The sequence below is a fragment of the Fusarium keratoplasticum genome, chromosome 8 (assembly GCF_025433545.1).
Source record: "Fusarium keratoplasticum isolate Fu6.1 chromosome 8, whole genome shotgun sequence".
Lineage (NCBI taxonomy): Eukaryota > Fungi > Ascomycota > Sordariomycetes > Hypocreales > Nectriaceae > Fusarium > Fusarium keratoplasticum.
The window spans coordinates 1203012-1217805 of NC_070536.1; the positions used below are offsets into that span (position 1 = coordinate 1203012).

At 54.0% G+C, this 14794-nt stretch overlaps 4 protein-coding genes across 4 annotated transcripts; 1 reads left to right on the forward strand and 3 right to left on the reverse strand.

Moving 5' to 3' along the window:
* Positions 1–3204: 3204 nt before the first annotated feature.
* Positions 3205–4754, forward strand: NCS57_01020300 (uncharacterized protein; the record flags this gene model as incomplete). Its single annotated transcript, XM_053059954.1, has 2 exons — positions 3205–4524; positions 4581–4754. The coding sequence occupies 2 exons, from the start codon at positions 3205–3207 to the stop codon at positions 4752–4754; spliced, it is 1494 nt and encodes a 497-aa protein (XP_052910348.1).
* A 771-nt stretch (positions 4755–5525) lies between these two features.
* NCS57_01020400 (uncharacterized protein) lies at positions 5526–6440 on the reverse strand (the record flags this gene model as incomplete). The annotated part of the gene is made up of 2 exons (XM_053059955.1): positions 5526–6019; positions 6071–6440. 2 exons carry the CDS (start codon positions 6438–6440, stop codon positions 5526–5528), a joined length of 864 nt encoding a protein of 287 aa, XP_052910349.1.
* Positions 6441–7140: 700 nt separating this feature from the next.
* Positions 7141–9214, reverse strand: NCS57_01020500 (Tyrosinase; the record flags this gene model as incomplete). Its single annotated transcript, XM_053059956.1, has 4 exons — positions 7141–8364; positions 8413–8679; positions 8728–8858; positions 8935–9214. The coding sequence occupies 4 exons, from the start codon at positions 9212–9214 to the stop codon at positions 7141–7143; spliced, it is 1902 nt and encodes a 633-aa protein (XP_052910350.1).
* Positions 9215–10686: 1472 nt separating this feature from the next.
* Positions 10687–14437, reverse strand: NCS57_01020600 (DNA-directed RNA polymerase subunit beta; the record flags this gene model as incomplete). Its single annotated transcript, XM_053059957.1, has 2 exons — positions 10687–13914; positions 13967–14437. 2 exons carry the CDS (start codon positions 14435–14437, stop codon positions 10687–10689), a joined length of 3699 nt encoding a protein of 1232 aa, XP_052910351.1.
* Between the last annotated feature and the right edge of the window lie 357 nt (positions 14438–14794).

The following is a 14794-nucleotide window of genomic DNA, read 5'->3' on the forward strand; positions in this document are numbered from 1 at the left end:
ATAGCTTTGTAGTTGAAACTCGGGAAAATGAGAATATGTATATTGTAGAGTTTTAAGAAGTCGATGGTTCATGAACAAATAGGTGTGGTATTGACTCTGAGAGTTGAGTTGCTTGCAAAAGTCAAGTTGCATTCCTGTCAGGCGCCTGGCGAATCAGGTAGGCGTTCCCTCGGACTCTGAGTGATTTTGGGTATCGACTACGTACCTCTAGAGTAATGGATCCGTAAACCTCCATTGGGCTCATTCCCCTGAACATCTGGCCCATTGTCTGATATAAGCGAAAGGACAGAAGATGCCAGGTATGGTCTTTTATTTCGACTTTCGTAAGGGGCTTCGTGTATTGCGTGTGTATTTGTTTGGGCAGGTGCTTCCCGAAGAAGCAAGTGCCCAAGCAAGGAAGGAAGCGACGCGATAGGTAGAAGCAATCAAGAAGCGAAGCAATCAACATGGAAGGAACGAACTGCGCCCGCGACATGAGTCAACATCTCTGTCTCAAATCTTCAATAGCTTCGCATTTCCTCCTCCGCCAACTGCGCATATTGCAATCCCCACGTTGTCCCCTCTCCTTTCCTACGTTCAGCAGCTTCACTAAGCCTTACTTTACGTACCCTGAGACGTGATTATCGTCCACTCTCGAGCTGTTGATCAACTCGTCTCCATTTCAACTCCACCGCAGAGAGCTCGAGCCACAATCGACAGGCCACTTGCCAGACCTAGACCCAGATTCAGATCCAGACCAGTCTCAGCGGACGGGCCGTACGAGTGTCCAAGCAGGCGGGACCAACCTGTTTTCGTCGACCGAGACCTACTGTCACCCGAAGCCGTGTCATTCGATTCGTTGCCGCTCCCACCTCGAGGTTGGACTGAGGTCTCGCGGCTGGCGCTCGTGGCCGACTTCAGTCGCCAGCAGTGGACGTCTCTGGAGCTTGAGACTCTCACCAGGCCAGTTCGACTGCTAATGCCGCGTTCGACCGCCATTTCCCAGCGGGATCCCGCTCCGTAGACTATCTCACTGCCGGCCCGTGCTCATGACGGCAGAGCCCAACCGTTGACGGCTTTCATCCAGTTGCATTCTTCAACTCCAAACCGCTTTCAAGCCTCCTGCACAACGAGACCAAGCGTAGACGCTTCGGCAAACCCAGCCTCAACGCTCGTCCTAGCTGCCGCCGTTCCTGGGAGCCGCATCTCCGCATCGTGCCATTTCTCTTAAAAGCGCTGATCGGAGGCAGCTCTGGATCTGTTCCCCGCCACACCACTCCGCTCCGCTCCTCGCCTCTCGCCGTCGCCGACGCCTTCGCCGGAACACGCGCACACACACAGCACGCGCACACCTGGCGCCAATTTGCTGACTGTTGGTCCTTTGGATCGCGCTTCACTCGGAGGCCAATTGTATCCGGTCCGTTGGCAACTATTAACCTTGCGACAACTCTGAGAGGCTCTTTTCAGGCATTTCGCACTTTACACCCACATCATATCGGATCGTATTTCGACTCGCATTGCATCTGCCAGCATAACTCAGACTTGCTTCCTTTTTGTTAGCTGTGCTTCATTTGGACCTGACGAGCGCCTGCACTTTTAGATACACGAGGACTTTGGTAAGTGAATTTCTTCCTTTGTGTTGATCTCGGGGCTCCATCTTGCGGCCGTCCTCGTCTATCCCTCCATGCTTTTCCAACCAACTTCCTTATCCTTATCGACACGACATGGCTGCGTATGTCGTCATCCCCTCCTGGTTCGACTTCTCGGTTCTCGAAATGCTGCGTCGAATCGCGGCGCTGAGAGCAGGCGGATGAGGGCATAAAATGTCGCAGAGACGCAGACAGCCGATGATGGACAGTTACACTGTTTGAGGCAGGAGAGTCAAGGATCGAGTCAGCTCCCGGAACGAATGTGCGGATACATGTGCATTTGCTGGAAAGGGTGGTGACGTCGTCAGCCTGCGTTCTGTCAGGATGCGATTTCACAACGCCACAGCATTGCTTTGGCTGTATCCTGTGCAACGCCTCAGTTCACAGTCGCGCCGACAAGACGGCTACAACGAGTCTACATGTCTCCCACCGCCTCGGTCACTCAATCTCGATTAGCATGGAACTTGGTTGAAGCACGCGCCATGATGCTCGCTGCCCATAAGGGGAACAGCTTATCGACATGGAAGATTGTCTTGGACATTCTTGAGACGGGATGATCGACGACGGATGACACCTCACCCCACTCGAGAATTCCTTCTCCCTTCCACCACAGATTCTACGAGGGAATAAAGACGAACGAACCCAGTTTGCCCGGGACATTGGACACACCCTCAGGAAACTCGGAAAAAGAAAGGACAGTGAAAAACTCTCAAGAACCCTGAAGGAGGCTTGACAGGCTGGGAAGACGCACCAATCAGATGGGTGACATCCAACACCGAGTCAACTCGTCCATGTCCATTGTCGTCCATCCCGAGTTTTTGTCGGAGAGCCTGAGTCGGCGCAGCACCAATTTCCATGGGCGCCGGCTCCCAAGACGTCGAGCCTCGCCCCCACCATCCGCTCGGCCACCCGCTTCAGCCAGCACATGGTACCCGCTGGCTCACCCACGAGGGCTGAGGGGCGACTGCTGAGGGACCTCTGGTGCGTGTTGCTAGGCGTTCGGGTGCTGGGCCACTCTGGGATGAGCCAGTCACCACCAGCGTGCTGGACGCCCGCCCACTGGACGACACCCACTGGACCACTCAACTGCTCGCTAGTCATCATCCACCGCCGCACCAGGCTGACCTTGCCTCTCCTCCTCATCTGGCTCCCTTCTCTTGCCTGTCCCTCCTCAGCCTCCAAGTCCAAGTCTGGCTTGTCCCGGTCACTTTTGCTCCACCGGGCCGATCCTATCCCCTCCTCTTCTCTGCCCCCTCCATCTTGGTCTTGATCCTCATTTTGATCTGTCAAGTCGACCTGGCCATCGCCATCGCCATCGTCATCGCCTTGGTTTCTTCGCCTTGCCCGTTCTCCTCTTCCCCGCCGACCGACACCACCACCTTGCAACATCACCGTTCCTGGACCTCGAGAGCTAATAATATCCCTTCTTTTACTCTCTTGCAGTACAGATACCGTTTGCGATATCCTTTTCCTCACTCTCTTCGAGACCAGCGACGACACGCGATACCCCTCTGTTTAACTATCCTAATCTGCATCCCCGCCTCCACCACGATATCTGTCGCCAGATAGCGATGTTATGGCCGCTGTGATCGGCGACTTCGTTTCGGACTCCTCATACTTCCATACCATGATTGCCAACCCCTCCCTCCAACATCAACACTCTCACGACTCGTCCTCATCTTATCGCTCCGTTAGCCGATCGCGACATTCTGCTACCCCGCGAGCCCAACGCACAGATCCCACTGCCGACTTCAGCAACCACAGCAACAACCCCGCGACGACGTGGTCATCCACACCCGCATCCGCTTCGGTGTCGGGGTCTACGCCCGTGCCTACGGGCCACGGTGCTGCCCACGTGTCGGCAAGCGGCGGAGCCTCACGGTTCCCCTCCCCTCCCCCATCATCATCGCCATCCGCTGCTACCGGCCCTGCTCCCGCCGATAATGCAAAGACCTCGTCTATGGCATCTGACGCGAGGGACTCTGGTCCCCTAGGTCACGAACCGCGATCCGGCCCAACCCCCACTAATCCTGCTGCCCAGCAGCCTTCTCCTGCTTCGGACGACTTTCAAATACCAAACCCCTCGTATCCTCTCTCAAGCGCATCATCCCAAGTACCGGAGCAGACTGTTATTCACATTCGTGACCTTGCACATATTCAGAGCCTGGCCAGTGCCGACTTGCTGTCTGGCAATGGCGGCTCTGGTATTCTCAACGATCCTCCACTTCAGCAGATGAAGTACGAAATCAGTGGGATGCCTATCGGCGACATCATCGAGATGGTTGCTGCGCTCCTTACCAAGATCACCACCACCAATGACCTACAGCACGATGCGATGCAGCGTAATGTTGCGCATCAGCAGCAAGCCAACCAGTCCAGCGACACGAGCGGCAGCTCAATCTCGTCCTTGAACCACTCGGTTCTTGCTTTTCATGGCAAGAATGTCCCCGCCATCACCATCCTCAGCTACCTGTCGCGAATACACAAGTATTGCCCCACCACGTATGAGGTATTCCTCAGTCTGCTGGTCTACTTTGATCGCATGACGGAACGTGTTAACGACATGGTGATGAAGAGCGAGGAGGCGCGAAGGCAAACAGAGTCTCGTCAAGCGGCCTCAGCGGCTTCCCAAGACACCCCCATGCGTGATGAGGACTCGGACGAGAGTGACTCAGATCTGGCGGATGACGATGACGAGGAGATGGTTGACTCGAGCCGGCCCAGCCGTCAGAGCAGCAACAGGGGGACATCTGCCTCAAACGACCACGCTGCTATGGCAGCTGCGACATATTTCGTTGTCGACAGCTTCAACATCCACCGTCTGATTATCTCGGGAGTGACATGCGCGAGCAAGTTCTTCTCTGACGTCTTTTACACCAATTCGAGATATGCTAAGGTTTGTGCAAAGCCAGTTTCTGGTTGGATATTTGTGTGCTAACACGGCGGTACTAGGTCGGCGGACTGCCACTTGTTGAACTGAACCATCTTGAGCTTCAATTCCTGCTCCTCAACGATTTCAGACTCGCCGTTCCAGTGGAAGACCTGGAGGCGTACGCGACTATGCTGGTCGAGTTTTACGCTCGTGAGGTAGTAGCCAAGAAGGCAGCAGCTGGGGCTGCCGAATGAAGGGGCTCATGGCTTAAGGGTCCAAGAGACGGTTAACCCTGCAGAGCTCCTTTTACTGGTGATGGCCTGATACCGACCCGCCTGCGCCACCGGATCTTGACAAAACCGGTATCGACAAGGGACGGGAGGGCCCGACTTGAGGTGAAACACTTCTCAGGTCGGTTACCCAGGGCCAGGGTGGTCTCTCTCCACGCCACAGGTGCGGCAGCGTGGACCGGGGCCATCTGGCGTAGGTTTTGGCTATCAAGAAACGCCTGTGGCCGATACGTATGGACGATATGGGAAATGCGGACTGGAAACACGTGTGGATGGATGGATGGATGGGTATGGAAAGGACTGCAAGGGGCGTATGGGCCTACGGAGGCGAGGCGTTCTCGATGGGCTCTTGAAGTGCTCCGAGTGGTGTGTATGACTTGGCTGACCTTTATTAATGACTTGACGGACGACCTGGACGGGCGAGCAGTGGGCTACCCGATGAACTTGTCTTTGCTGCTTAGACTGGGGCTCTTTCTTGTTACACAGGCAGGTTGGAGAGGCGACGGAGGCAACCCGTTGGCCGAGGGGACGGGGCTGAAGATGGATCTTGGCGTGCACAGGAGTTCAGGGCGTTCTGGTAAAGAGGCATTTGCTTACTTGGTATGGATCTGTATGAGCTCACTCTACTTGTGTTGTGCGAACCCTCAACAAGATAGATAAGATTGGACCATTCGGGAGTGTTTGCTCACATGGACTGTGCTTAGACGAAACGAAACGATACGAATGTACTGCTATTTACTGAGTGGACCTGGGGGCATCCCACGTCTCGGGGTGATCAAAGATGGTGACAGCGTCCTTCATCTTGAAGCCAAAGTGCCACTTTCCCCAGCCGGGCCAAAAGTTGTCAAACTCACCCGTCAAGCGGCCCTCGCTGTCCCGGTGCTGGGTAAGATCAAACCAGCCGAGACTGCACCGTGGGCTCCACTGCTGGGGCACAACGGAGCACCACCGGTCGGTGCCCGGGAGCTCGCCCTGGGTACCGTCGCCGGCGGGGAGCGGAGGCAGGACTAGGGTCGACTCGATGCCGATGTAGTTGGACCAGTTTGTCTGGAAGGGGAACGACGGGGCGAACCGGAGCGGTTTGAACGTTGCTTGGAAGAACGGCGTCGCGCTTGGGGTCGACGACTCGGTGGCCGAGGCTGAGTCGTGAGGGTACACTTTTATGCTGGTTGAGCCGTCTGGGTTCTCGGACCAGTCGAAGTGGGCGAGATGTTTGGGAACGTTCCAGTCTGATATATCGTCAGCTATTATAAATAGGCGAGATGATCAAAGAAGCTGACTCTTTCTCCCGTTGTAGCAAGTATGCTTCTGCGAAACATAAATCCTAGTAATCCTCGGATTCCTCTTCTTAACCCTCCTCCCATCCTTATCCTCCCTCTCATACTCGAACCCTCCCGGCGCGAGAATCATCTCATCGTACGGACCCACGGGTGAGTCTGTATACCGGATGAACTGCACCATGCTGACGCCGCCAACGTGTCTGCCAGACTCTGGCGAGGCGTAGGCGGACTGACCCTCGAGGGGTGAATATGCCAGCGAGGGGAGCTTGTTCTCGCCTTGTGATGCCGAGGTCCAGAAGGGAAAGGCGTAGACGTCGCCTTTGAGGGTCCATGGCGGGGGCACAGAGGGGATGCGAGATTCGGAAGCCATGGCTGTTGAGTTTGCTCAAGTCAGCAGAGTGAGCTGCTATCGCGTGTATATATATATCAACAGCATCTGACATAAGAAGAGAATGATGATGGTTACAACGGTGGCGTTTTGTGCTGGCACCTCAAAAGAACCCCGGTAGAGAGACTTTTTGGGGTTACCCCCCATCAACTATTCCGTGCCGCAGTCCCTCCCATCCCTGGCTTTGGCTGGTTGCTATTAGTGACGAGCAAGCAGGCTAAACGGGGGGCGGTTTGTCGTGAAACGTTCCTGCCAAGTATTTTACTACTGCTTGTGTGGAATATGTGAGACATGTCTGAAGATATGACGTCCTCGTGCATCGTATTGCCCAGCCACACCCGAGATGCTCAAGACATGATAGTCTCCCATATGGTGATAGTTGCTTGGCGACAGGCAACCCGCCAGTCCAGATTCAATATCCTTGCCTATTAGCATTATTGTCGTCTCAAGAAGTTAAGCATTGGTACAGAATGAATTGCTATGGGTTTATAATTGAGAATGTTTCCCCAACGACGCCTCTTTATTATTGGTTTCATGACTATCTCGCTACTATAGGTAAACGAAAAGGCCCATCGCCTGTCATGGCTCAGCCAGAGAGCATAGTAAAAGTTGCCAGTGAATTTGATAGAAATCTCGAACAAATAACACTGCCTACACAACGCCACATTAAACACACAAAAAACTAACACAACGACTTGTCAGGCCAAAGCTTCATCCTGCATGCCAGGGGACCTTGCTGTGGTAGACTCCCCTTCTCTGGCACCATCATCTCCCCGCTGTTGATGGTAATGTGCAAGCCTTCCAGCTCATAGGTATTGACCTCTGTATCTTGGCCCCCAAGTACCGCAAACTGCAGCCTTTCTTCGAGAAACGGCACCACATGCTTTGGATCCAGGCTGGGGATCTCTCCTGCCCCCACTAACTTCACCAGTGCCGCTGTCAGAGGTGACGATCCAGCCATCATCGACTTCGAACCCGTTTGGTGACGAGTGCCCATGAACGTGACCTTGGCAGCTCGGTTCCTGGCAGCAAGCCATTGGCTTGCATCTATTGGTGGTGGTCCAATAAAGAAGAGAACCTGAAAGTTGCCTGCGAACGCCTCGATATTGACTCGCGCGTTAATAACCCAATCCATGTACCGCCCATTCTTGATAACTGCTGAGGCTGGTGGGTCTGGAGCATTGTCCGTGACATCGGGTCTGATGCCACTCAGGTGCCCACCCCTCACCTTGTCATGCCGCTTTTCTTGCGCGGGACCCTGAGTGTGTTGACTCCGTTCCAGCGCCGCGATCCAGCCCCTATCTCCGTACCACTCCGTGATTTTCCTCGTCAACTCGTCACGAAGTTCGTCCTCCCTCTTCCCTGAAGAGTCCGTGTCGGCATAAGAATACCCAAAGGCTTCCGTGGTCCTTGCCATGTCCGAGTTCCAGAACGTGCCATCCTCTGAGGCGAAGAATGGGGTCAGCGGAGTTGTAGAATCTTGCATTTCGCCCGCAATAGATGTAAAAGTAGTTTCACCAGATGGCATAGGGGTCATCCACGCGTCTGGATTGAGTATCTGCCACATGGCCAACAGCCGATCTGTCATGGTGTGGTGGAGGATGAATAGAGGATCAAACGAAGATACGGGCACATATGTCATGTGGCCCTTAAGCCCACCATTGATGTGAATAATGTCATGGATTGACTCGATCGAGTCCGCCGCTGAAATATTGTTAGTTACTGACCATACCTTGGTCCCGAAATCGTTGAAGTTTTTCGAATTGGAGAAGAGGCCGAGCAGACGCTGCTGAATCTCGGGTAACGCTGCCAGAAGGGCTGCATTGACCAGGCTGTTGTTCGATGGAGGAGCGTTTTCGCTGATATTCACATTTGGAGCTCTCTTTGTCTCATCCCAGGTATTGAGCTACGTTTTTGTTAGCTGCGTTGATCTTACTGACGACGCACCTCTTACCGGGGTCCAGATGAACGCTTCTTCATCTTTTGGATGAAAGTAGTATGAATATAGAGGATTTCTGACGAGCTGGATACCTCGAGGACCGTATTGAGAGATGGTAGCGTTCCAAAAAACTCCCGGAAAATGCTCATCCCCTTCGGGGGCCTCCAATGACCAATCCCAGTACGGCATGCGGAAGCTACGGGCAGCATCTTGATATGCTTGCCGCTCTGTCCCATTAGGAAACATGCCGGCAATGGCATTGGCTTTTTGGTACAGTTCTTGCTGATAAGAGCGTAAGTAACGGTGGCAAAATGACCGGGGAATGCCTACCTCGAAGAGGGCGAGATATGGGCGATGCCATGTGGAAAACAGAACCGAGCTGTGCATGCAGTATCCAGACATGTTGCCCCCCTCCACAGACTCGACACCGCTCCATGGTTCAAAGGGAACACCGTGGATTCCTACTCACGGACACAAACACAGATGCACGTTAGCATAGCCTCTAGACATTGTTATATCCGAAACAGTGTCACGTACCGGCAATCTGGTACCACGACCTGGGATCGTCCTGACTGGTGTACTGAAACATACTCAGGGCCAGAATGAACAAGTCCCATTTGTAGCGGTCGGCCTTCATCTCTCGGATCTCGTATCTCAGGGGCATTGTGCCATTGCGAATTATCGGCAGCGGCTTGATGACCACGCGATCACTGGTGTCTTGCCTCCGAGTCAGGGATTGGATGTCGGCGCCATAGTTGTAGGGTTGTGCCGCGGCGAGGGTGCCAAAGAAGCCCCCGAGAAGGAGGATGCCATGCATGGCTGAGGTGTAGCTGAGAGGTAAGGAGTCAAGTTTGGAGGATTGAAGAGTGTGGAATTAAGGAGGGTAGACAAGGAGTAGAAAAGGAAAGAGCGATATCGAGCTGGGGTTCCCCCCTTCCAATGAGTGAAACAAAAAGGGCCAAGACAGAGGCACTGCTCTTCGAGTGAAAGTTGGAGTCGAGTTGTACGAGGTTTGAGAGCAGAAGCCCAATGGGTATAGGTCGAGTTGGGGATGGGACCAGTTCAGTTGAGGCCTCTTCTGCTGACTTAAGCAGAAGATTTTTCTCGATGAATATGAATGGAAAGGAAGGAGCCAGAGAGAGAACGAGCAGAGGTGAGAAGCACGGGATGTTGCAGCGCACTGCTGATTTCACTCGGCCTTGTTGGCGGGAAGGTGCAGCCCGTCCCTCAAAGGCCGTGCCGCGGAAGGAGGTTAAGCTGGTACTTGCACCACCACTGATGAACGGATTTTGCTTGGAAATAAATGCGGTTTAACTGAATCAAGGGGCAGAGAGACTGGTATATATAGACTTTAGAACGGCGGGGTGTGCTCGACAACTTGTCATCGCCGACAACTTGGCTGAGAAGCTGTCACTGGAGATGCAATACTATGCCGGAGAGACTCTTATCAAGGTGATACCAGGGCTTACGGACACTAGAGTGATGAGATGGCATTCCGAAAGACTCGCAAACAAGGAGAAAAGAAACGCAAATGTAGAAACGTAGGAGCAGCAACGAGTCATTTGGTCTCCACCTCACCTCATCCACACGGGCATTCATCGTCTGCTGCAAGGTACACCTCCAGGTAAAGTAGCATAGCACAAGACGGCTTGTTACATGCTTCTCCTCCCCAAGAAGTCGCAAACCCTCTCTCTTCTCCCTCAACCGCCATTCGCCATCCCGACGGCTGCTTGCAGCTGCCCTACACGCTCCGTGCAACCTCATTTCCCAGAACACAAACCACAAACCACAAACCTGCCCCCTTTGACCTCCACGTTTTCCCATGCGCCCCGTTTGCTCGGGGCCGACCGAGCCGTGGACGCTTGGTCTTCGGTTCCGTTGTTCTATGCTGTCCCCTGCTCAACATGGCACGGGAGAGTTAGGCTGGGTGGTAGGAGAGCGTCATTTTTTCTCGGCTTGATGACTTGCTGGTTTTTGTTTGAAGATGAGACACGCGTTGAGTAACTAAGGGGATCTGAGACGAGGCCGATAGCGTATCAACGAATACCAACTCTTGGTTGCCTCGATATCCCTTAAACCAACTTCAACGCGCACTGTAGACTCGCACTGAATCATCACAGGGAAGACAGCGAGGCCTCCAGTTTGGTAAATAATCGTGGTATTGACATGCCATGCTGTACAGTCGTAAAAACACACCCCCTTCTATCAACCCCTGGAGGCAAGTGTATGGAATAGGTAGCTCCCCGACAAAAATGATCAAATTAGCAAAAAAAAAACAAACATACACATCTATTTTCCAACCCGAACTCCGTCTAACGACATGGGCCTCATGGGCCCCTTGCGAGGCTCGTCGGTGCGGTCCACGCGGTACTTGAGCTTGATGCCCATGGCTGCCAGCTCGACGTCGAGGTACTTGAGAGCGCCGGGGACGACAACCTGCGTCGTGTGATCGCCACCCACCCAAGAGTTGCCCTGGCCGTCCTCCCAGATCTCACCCTGGATCTCGGTGAGGTCGATGCCCTCGGCGTCGTCCAGCTTGACGGCGCAGTTGCGGCATCGCACGATGCTGGCCGCCTTCTTCTTGCCCGGCGCAAACTGCGACACGGTGGGCTGCACAGAGAGGAACGAACCGCAGCGGCGGCAGATCCACGACCTGGAGTAATCCGAGCAGTTGAGGAGACGGTCCTGGAGCAAAAAGGCCGTTCCGTGAGCCAACAGCGCATCACGTTCCATTTCTCCCACACGGATACCACCGCCCCTCTTTCGGCCCTTGATGGGCTGGCCTGTTGTCGGCACCACTGGACCAGTGGTTCGCACTTGGTACTTATCGTTGACCATGTGTCGTAGACGCTGGTAGTAGACAACTCCGATGTAGATGTCAGCTGCGAGCTCCTCTCCCGTAATGCCCGAGTACATGGGCTCATTGCCGTGGTAGTTGTACCCGGCCTTCATCAGCTGGTGGCCAAAATAGTCCGCCGCAGTGTTCTCCTCGTCAAACTTGAACGGTGTCGAGTCTTGCGCAAGGCCATGCAGCGCGCCAGCCTTGCCGGCGAGCGATTCCACAAACATGCCTATCGTCATACGGGAAGGGAAAGCGTGGGGGTTAATGATAATGTCCGGTTGGATGCCAGTCTCCGAGAAGGGCAGATCCACCGTTGGCCACTTTTGCGAGGCGACACCCTTCTGTCCGTGTCTGGACGAGAACTTGTCACCGATGATGGGAGATCGGGGAACACGGAACTTGACAGAGATGGTCTGTAGAGGCTCGTTGCCGGTTTCGGCTCCGATCAGGCGGACCTCTTCGACAAAGCCCGTCTCGGCATCCTTGTACTTTTCGTAGTGAGTGATGCCATCCAGGTTCACCAGCTTGCCATTGTAGTCGGGCGTCACCGTGTGCCACGCGCAGATTACATCTCCCTCCTGGATCATGCGGCCCACGTGAGGCAGGCCGTCGTCATCCAGCATTCCCTGGTATGACGCGCTCACATAGCTGTGTGGTGCGAAGCCAAAAGCCTTGGTAACACTCTTGGTGGCCTTTGTTCGCGAGTCATCCTTGAGCGAGATCTTCTTGGTCTTGTAGATGGTACCATGTCCAAAGCCACGCTCATGGGCGCTCTTGTTGAGAATCATGGCGTCGTCCATGTCGTATCCAGTGTACGAGATGACGGCAACAACTGCATTCATGCCGTTGGGGAAGTTGTCGAAACCATATGTGTTGTGAAGAGGCGCTCGCACGACGGGTGTTTGTCCAGTTTGTATGCGGTATGACTTGTTGTCGGTTCGGTAGCGAAGATTAGTGCTGGGAGTTCCCATGGTTTGCTTACCCATCTGACACTGGTACATGTTTCGAGGCGACTGGTTGAAGTCCGAGAAGGGGGTCATGTTGGCGAGAATCGACAGCATGTTGGTGGGATCAAACTCGACGTGTGTAGACTTTCCAGACTCGACCTCCTGCGGCACCACAGCGATAGACATGTAAGGCTGTTCGTAGGGACCAACCCAATCCTCCTTCTGGAGAGGGAGGTACTTGACGGGTCGCACCATTCTCGCAGGCGTAGACGTCATGTAAATGCCGGGATAGGAGCCGCCATGAGACGGAGGAACGTAACCAATCTCCAGTTGCAGAGGCACGCCGTGTGTGCCCTCAACCTTCCAGTATCGGAAACAATCCGCAATTCTGACCGACTCCTTGGGAGTGCAGAAACCAAGAATCTTGCCGTCAAGCATGACCACGACATTCTCCTCGGTCGAGGCTGACGAAACGTCAACGATCCCAAGCTCGGCAGCAAGAGCTGCGATATGGGAGACGTCGACCGAATCGGTCATGATCTTGCACTTGTGTGCAAGATGGTTCAGAAGACCACAGGGCGCACCATCGGGCGTGTGGACAGGACACATGAAGCCCCATGATTCGGGGAGCAGCTTTCGCACAGCAGTTGTCTTGAGCTGGGCAAAGAAGGCACCTCGATGCACCATGCGGAAGTGACTGATGAATCGCAAAAAGTTGAGCTTTTCGGCCACAACTGTGAAACCTGCAGTCTGCTGAAGATCGAGTCCAGATGGACTCTGCATGTTACCCGTGGACAAGAAATACTCCAGGGCATTTCCGAGATTCTCGTTGGCCTTCCGGAAAATGTTATTTGGGAAGTCCTTGCGGAAATCTTCAGAAGTAAAGGGAACAGTTGGGTTCCGGCGGAGGTAATCTCGCAGGGATGCGCGGACGTTAACGCTCAGGAACTCATCGAGACGCTCCTTGAGGATTTGACCATACAAGAAACCTCCCAGCAGAATCTCCTGGTTCTGGACAGCATCGGGGTTGTCGACAGCGCACTCGCCAGCGACGAGCGCATAGAGCTTGCGGATCATGAAGAGAAGCAGCTTGAACTTCTCATTGTCCTGCTCCTCCGTCACGTCGACGTTTCCGAGATGGACCAGAACAATTCTTCGGAGGAATTCGGTACCAACATCGAGATTGGACATGGTGTCAGGAACTCCAAGCACAACCCGGAACTTTTCACCCAGGTACGCCCTCGTCTCCGACTTGCTGTAAAGGTTGTAGGACTTGTACGTCCGCAAAAGCAACTCGATTCGGTCCGTAAGGAAGGTGTTTTCGGTCGATTTTGATCCAACAGGGCCAACCAGACCCTCAAAGATCTCGCGGTCGTTGGTCTCGACGAGCGCCTTGAGGATCATCATGACCGGAATAAGATACTCGTTCTTGCGCCATGAGAAACGGAAAGTCATGTTTCCATCGTTGAGGTAGTGGAGAACGTTGGTCTGAGACGTCTCGTCGGGTCGAACTGCGCGGAGAATGATACCGTAGGGGGTGTAGCCGGGGCCACGGTTCTGGAAACTAGGTCGGTTGATGGCCATGGGGAAGTTTCTCTTGTTCAATTGCAGCATTCGAATGATCTTTTCAATACCGTTGACAATAAAATAGCCACCCAGCTCCTCGGACTCTTCCTTTCGCTCAACGAGAAGGGCAGGCGAGTTGCCCTCAAGATGGCATCGGTTGGACTGAGAAAGCATTAGCAAGGCGGTCTTGGGGCGCAAGACCGGGCAATCAAACCTTGATCATGATGGGCACCTGGCCAAACTCGCGGACGAATTCAATGGGATCGCCACCGTTGATGCGATATTCGAGGGTAGCTGAAAGCCTTCCTCGATATGTTACGTGGCGCTCTCTGCACTCGGCGGGAAAGATTTGTCGGTTCCGGGCCATCTTGTTAGAAGGCGGAACCTGGGGTTTCTGGAGAAAGACATCCTTGTATCGAATGGTCAGGCGATTCTTGCCTTGAGGTCCAGCCCGTTCGTTGCCGTCGAGAAAGGTCTTGGTGCCAATGTCGGCCAGACCATGCGTCAGCAGGCCAGGCTTGCCGTCGTCGCGGAAGAGACCATTGAAGGACTCAATATGGGGATCGATGGCTAATTGAAGGGCAGGATACGCAGTGTGATCCTTGGGAGGGTTTCGGAAGAGGTTCTCTCGGCGGAGAGTGTTGTACTCATGGTCCCATTCGGTGTTGGTGGCTGAGGGCGCCATGGTGAATCGGTGAAGTCGGATTCAAGACTTTTGTATGTTTGGGTGTTTGCGATACTCACTTCGGCCGCTGAGTAGAATAATCTCAGGGATGAAGTGGAGGCGGATCAATCGCAATTATCAGCCGCCTGCAAAGTCTTGTCTAACACGAGTAATCGCGAAGAGTGGTAGACATTCGCGATCAGGCGGCTCGCAGAGGAATTGGAGGCTGTCGCAGACAAGCAGAAAAAAAAGGCGACCCAAGAAAAGCGACGGAAAAAAAATTGCCGATAAGCAAACGGAGATAAGATACGTTATCGATTAAGGTGGGGTGAATGTGGAAAGCTTGAGCGAATGAGGGGCAGCTCCATCTTGCAGGCC